The sequence below is a fragment of the Taurulus bubalis genome, assembly GCF_910589615.1.
Source record: "Taurulus bubalis genome assembly, chromosome: 19".
NCBI lineage: Eukaryota > Metazoa > Chordata > Actinopteri > Perciformes > Cottidae > Taurulus > Taurulus bubalis.
This window is the reverse complement of record NC_136607.1, coordinates 14,218,251-14,224,673: the sequence shown is the minus strand read 5'-3', so window position 1 is coordinate 14,224,673 and position 6,423 is coordinate 14,218,251. Positions and strand designations below refer to the sequence as shown.

The 6,423-nt window shown below is 41.4% G+C and overlaps 1 protein-coding gene across 1 annotated transcript; it reads left to right on the top strand.

The window, feature by feature from the left end:
* The first annotated feature begins 139 nt into the window (after window positions 1-139).
* On the top strand, window positions 140-5,932 carry ak1 (adenylate kinase 1). The gene is made up of 7 exons (XM_079234690.1): window positions 140-244; window positions 3,358-3,395; window positions 4,086-4,121; window positions 4,223-4,386; window positions 4,654-4,770; window positions 4,872-5,063; window positions 5,153-5,932. Exons 2-7 carry the CDS (start codon window positions 3,389-3,391, stop codon window positions 5,216-5,218), a joined length of 582 nt encoding a protein of 193 aa, XP_079090816.1. The 5' UTR covers window positions 140-244; window positions 3,358-3,388; the 3' UTR covers window positions 5,219-5,932.
* The last annotated feature ends 491 nt before the right edge of the window (window positions 5,933-6,423 follow it).

Sequence of the window (6,423 nt, the reverse complement as noted above, 5' to 3'; positions counted from 1 at the left end):
TGCCCATATTTTCTCTCCCTTCCTCTTTCACATCCATGTTCTTACTCTCCTTATGTTTGTGCTTCCTCCCTCTTACCCAGAATGCAACACGCCAGCTGAGCAGGCTCAGTTGAGCTATAAAAAGGCATAGCAAGGGGGAGGGAGGGCTGCCGTGCAGTAGGAACTGTGCAGACACACACACACACGGGGATCCAGGGACGGCAGCCCCTTGCACTGGGATCTAGAGCCACAGCGCGAAAGAGAGGTCAGTACAGAGGACAAAGGCTCTATAGAGGAAGCATGAAACGACAGGGAAGCGAGTCTGACTGTGAGAGGCAGTGACAGATAGAGAGATGTCAGAGAGAAAGAATGTGGGCAGGTCTGTTTGAAGGGATGGAAAGTGAGATAAAAGACTGTAATGGTAAACTGTCATCTGGTTTCTCGAGAGTCTTTGGCTCGCCATGCTGTTCAAAATGGTTGACATTGTCAGAAGATAAGGCACGAAGCCCTACAGAGATGACACTCAATGAATGACATAATTATCATTGCTGAAAAATGTGCAATACCATCATTGATTTCTTAAAAATGTGTCCTTCAGACATTTCATTGCATATGGTTTGCCTTCACTCCAAGACCATGCACACATTATCCTCCACCTACACCCATTAAAGGCTGTTTGCATGCAGCTGGGCTTTTACTTCCACTGCCAATGCTCTTGCCCCAGTAACAGCCATTAACATCTGATTAGCGGCTGAGTACTATTGATTCTTGTCACTAGATGGCACACATTAAAGTCAACCAAAGCTTGCCATTTGGAACACAAACACATCCACAACAGCCACAGCTCACACAGACATTATCTCGCTCCATCCTTTCACACACATAATGGAATATCTCCCACTGCACTGACGTCAAAGGGTCCCCTGTTCTCCCTTAAAGGAACAGTACACTCTATTAATTTGCAGTGGGTCTTGGTAACGGTACACAGAGAGAATGCACTAATAGATCGTGTGCTACTTTGTTTTCTCTCCTGTTGCTTCTAAGGGCAGTTGGTAAAAGCTCCATGTGCTTTTTCAGAATGGTTGACATGCTATCCCTTAACAGCTGAGTCTTTTTTTAGCAGGGCTCGATGTTAAAAAACAGTAATAAGACATGAGGGCGGGACGGGTGACTAACATTTGGAGGTGGGCGTTGTGAGGAGTCCAGGATCTCTACATTTCAATTCAAGAGTTGAATTACGAAAAAACGCATGTTGAAATGTCTCTCCATGTTTCAGGTTTAATTACGTATTAGCAGCATATTCAGTTACATGATAGCACATTATTTATGCAGAAAGAGATTCATAAATGTCAAGGGAAACAATATGGATCTAATCCTACAGTACATTCACAAAATGAGGAAGTCCGGTCCAAACGTCTTGCCACATGGATCTCCAGTACTGATACTGGTCCAATGAAGCCTCTGTTGGGATATGTATCAGCACTATTACTCAAACAAATCTATGGAAAGTTTGGCTACATAGTAGATTTCCGTTCAACAATTCCATTTAGCATTGAGTGCAATTCTCACACACACACACACACACACACACGCCCCGAGAGCCATGCAATGTTGTTCGCACTCCATTAGATCCAGGATGCCTCTCAAATGCCAAAGACGCAGCTAGGGGACCCACAAGATGGCACCATAATAGGCCAGGGAGGGATTCCCAAAACAGGCTCTCTGCTGACTCAGATGCCAGCCTCCAAGTGACATTTACACAGACGGCAGGGTTAAAGGTCCCTGACATAAAACTGGACACCTGAGAACCAGCAGCACCTGTGCTGAGGAGGGTTGCATGCGAGAATCCGATGTGTTACTCTCCTGAAATATAGCTTCATGGTGAACACCGTATATCAGCCCTGGAATAGTGATGACAATCCTCATCTGCTGCAGTCTAGCTGCAATTAAATAACTAACCTTTCTAATACCGTACATTCCTTAAAGCGTGTTTGTCAGTCGGGCATGGAACTGATGTGTTTAAATAGCAGGCTTGAAGGAGTGAGCAAACATTATCACCAGGTCAAATTCAAGTCTTGAATCTAATCTAATGTCACACTCCCTGTTTGTTTCTCCTGTAAAGTAGGGCTCAGCTAAATATGCAGGGTGTAGAATAACCCACCAAGATTTAGAGAATAGGTCTACAATCCCACAATAACTCAACTCAAAATGTTTAATACTGCACCTATACAGATATTTGTAATTATAACTGTGTGCAGTTTGTTCTTTCCTCCCTCATGACCAAGCCAACACACTTACATCCAAGCTGGACCGTGTAACATAAGAAGTCAGTCCTTTACCCCAACTGTCACAAATCTGGTTTCACAAAACTTAGTCCAGCAACTTCTCAGGTTACATGATGAACGTACTGCGCATGTATGTAAGATGTAAGTACCCAGTTGGAAAAACTGGAATGTAGACGGATCACTTATCCGTACACATTATAATAATGGCCCTGTAACATAATAATAGATACAGATACTATAGCTAGGCCTAGTATACAACCCATATACAGTAGACTTCAAATGCATATGTTGCATACACTCTGACTCCAAATGAATTCCAAATATCAAATGGAAGTAGCTCTATTGAAGGTAACACATGTATTTAGAATACATGCAGAATTTCGATCAAGGCATCATCAGGTTTGACCTATTGAACTCCTCAATAGTCAGGGCAGACAGAGGAACAACTTGATGCTTATTTTAGCATGTATGCACCACCTGTTGGGCCAAATCTTCAAGTTATTTAAAGGCACTTCTTTCAAACACACTCATTATCAACCCGGGGCACATGGCACAGGCAAGCGTTTGGTGATGGTATCTATTTACACATGAGCACCAATGACTCCCTTGGTCTACTCCTTCCTCATTCTTCTCTTTAAGTCAGCAAGAAGAGAAGTGTGGACAGGAAACCACACGGCTGTTGTCTTACATACATATTTAGTACTGTTAACATAATTAATAGGCATTTCCTGTCTCAATCTAATGTTGAGGGACGAGAGCATTTTATCAGTGGAAAAGCCACTTATTATTGTGCTCTCTACGTATGAGTTAAGTGAGGCCACATCGTTACGTCTCTATTAATAAAACAATTACTCACGGCTCCCATTACTCATCTTTGAAGTATTTGGATCAATGCATAGGTGAACACCAAGAATAACATTACCGCCAACACTAAAACTATTACCAGCTACTCCTGCATGTGTTGTTATGTGTATGTAAGAAGAACAGTGAGTTAAAACATTTGGGCCTGAAAGTGGGTCTTATAAGACTGTCTGCCTTTAAGAAATATCTGTTCTGTGACCTTATGTGCTCTTTTTGTCCTTTTTCTTTTTAGTTGAAGGAAAATACTCAACTAACGCAACAAAATGGCAGGTAATTAATATATGATATAGGAGATTGATTGTTTGTGATTTATGGTGATTTAATTCATTAATGATGAATTGAGTTAAAATAAAGCCGAAGCAGACTTGTTGTGTTCTCTTAGACTCTACTGCCCTCTTATGGAGGTTATTGAGATTACAGTGGAGGTCTTACATTTTACATTTTATGACACTGCACTTATATGTGGTTTTCTTTAAAAAATAAAGATTGTTATGACATTGCATTTAATTATTAACACAACATTGTATAATTATCATATAACAAATAGCTGTACACATTATCATAGTATATAGTTAAAAAGAGTTTATTTAAATTTTTTGCACATTTGTTTAATTTATAACTCATACTTTCCCTGTTACTTTATTTAAACCTGACTCAATAACATTATCACGGAACAACAGTGGCCATGGCAACACTGTTTGAGTGTATTTTTACAAACCTACACAAGCTAGCAGTCACATAGTGACCGGTCAACACTGTGTAGCTATACAAAATGGGATGCATGTGTACTGCTGATTCAAGTGAAGAGTTTTCCTCCAGCTTTGACCGTCGAGATGGTTTGTTCCAACAATCTTTTTTATTTGTGAATTTTGTTTGTGTATTACTTATTTTTGTTAGAAGAAAATGTTGCCATGTCACATGTATGGACTCATAATTTGTTTTTATTTGTGCTCATTTCAGACAAAATTAAAGATGCTAAGATCATCTTTGTTGTGGGTGAGTAAGTTAACGCAGACTTTTGTCTAATTTAGCAAAAAAAACACATTTAAATACTGCTGAAATACAACTCCTTTGTGCTTTTTCTATGTCTTCTTCAGGTGGGCCTGGCTCTGGAAAGGGCACCCAGTGTGAGAAGGTAGTGGCAAAGTACGGCTACACCCACCTGTCATCTGGGGACCTGCTCCGCCTTGAGGTGGCTTCTGGCTCTGATAGGGGCAAGCAGCTCCAGGCCATCATGCAGAAGGGAGAGCTGGTGCCCCTGGTGAGACTTATGATCCAATACAGCACTCCTGCATTACCTTCACAAAGTTTATAACGTTCAGTTGTTATTGAAGTTATTAGTCAACTTGATTTAGGATCATTTTGGAGGGTGTTTGTGGTGCTGTTTACCTGTGTTACACAGAGAGGTGCTTTTTGTTTTTTAGCCTACCCTCATTGATATTAATGGCAGTGTAATAAAGCAACTGAGTGTATTTTCTATCAGAAGAGCCATATTATTGCGAAGGTCGATCATACTGTCTGTTTTCAGGACACGGTCTTAGACATGATTAAGGATGCCATGATCGCCAAGGCTGACGTGTCCAAGGGCTACCTTATTGATGGCTACCCCCGTGAGGTGAAGCAGGGCGAGGAGTTTGAGAAGAAGGTAGGCCGAGGAGGGGGCGTGCGGTTCTTTTGTTCTATAATTCATCCCCGCAGAACAATGGGGAAAAAACTTGAACGAGCAAACTCCCTTTGATCCTGCAGATTGGCAAACCCTGCCTGCTGCTGTACGTTGATGCAAAAGGAGAGACCATGGTCAAGAGGCTCTTGAAGCGCGGCGAGACCAGCGGCCGTTCTGATGATAATGAGGAGACCATCAAGAAGCGCCTGGACTTGTATTACAAAGCAACTGAGCCGGTTATCGCCTTCTACGAGAGCCGCGGCATTGTCAGGAAGGTGTGTATGCCTGCTACTGAATGACAGCGAACATGTATAATTGAATGTGATTTGTTTGCAAAATCTAACATGTATTCTCTCTGTCCTAGGTTGACTCTGAGCTCCCACCGGATGAGGTCTTCAACCAAGTCTCCAAGGCTATTGATGCACTGTAGTAAAACAACATGACTAGATGGGTCTGGTTGCTGTTGTTTTATTTTTTTTATTTCATCAGTAGAAATTTCTTAAGGACATAACATGATCATGAATTCCATACCCTAATCACTCTTCTTGGTAAAAAAAAAAGAAAAGAAAAAAAGAAACTGGAGGTCGTTAAAGATCAAAGATGCCTTAACTCGGCTCCGACTCTAGCAGTAGGAATCTACAAATTCTAGGAATTAATCGGGAAACTCCATTTGTGTCTTTCTATAAGTATTGGTTCTGTTCTGTGCTAAACATGTATGTGGATGCATCTCAAAGGGTATATATGTATGTATGTATACAGGAGGTGTCGACCATCTCCTAACCTTTAAGGCACCTTGCTCTCGCTCCGGGTTATACCTGCACTTTACGCAATCTTATTTCCCACTTTAACCCTACCGTATAGCGTCCAGAGTTCATGGGGAAATAAAAGAGCCCTTTATGATTGTGCCATTCAACAATAGCAGAGGTCACCCGCTGTGGGCAAACTGTATACATGTACATTCACAGAGCTTTCAAATGACTCATAATCATAATCATACATCATTTTCTATTAATCCATTTATAACTATATTCAAAGCACAGAAATATATATATTTTTTCCATCAAGATGCACTCATGTAACATGGTGGTGTATAAAGTGGTATATGTAAAAAAAAAAGAAAATTAAAGTATATGGAAAAAAACTATGATATTTGAATTAGTTTATTAGCTTCAACTGTGTTTTTACAAGATGTAATCTATTACTACACTATTTGACTGTAAGCAGACTGACTGGATGAGTAATCCTGGACAAACACGTACACAAGGACAGACACTTCACGGCTGAAAAGGAAAAAGCGTTGCTATGCAGACAACATGGTCAAGGTGCTGGAGCGTGTAGACACAACAGGATGCAGGACACGCTGCTACAGCCACAGAGCACTCCTGTTATTATAACTTTTCCTTTGAGCCCATGATGACCAACATGTCTTCCTTTACCTATCACCTTCCACACACACACACACACACACACACACACACACACACACACACACACACACACACACACACACACACACACACACACACACACACAGACACACACACACACACACACACACACACACACTTCCAGCTAGCCAAGCAAACACTGCAACAGGTATCCGGAGTACCCTCCAAGGAGAGCTCTGAGCATGGC

Excerpts from the sequence above, each read along its gene's own strand:
- ak1 (XM_079234690.1), top strand. Across the intron at positions 4,771-4,871 it reads GCGAGGAGTTTGAGAAGAAG|ATTGGCAAACCCTGCCTGCT; the intron begins GTAGGCCGAGGA and ends TTGATCCTGCAG. Across the intron at positions 5,064-5,152 it reads GCCGCGGCATTGTCAGGAAG|GTTGACTCTGAGCTCCCACC; the intron begins GTGTGTATGCCT and ends TCTCTGTCCTAG.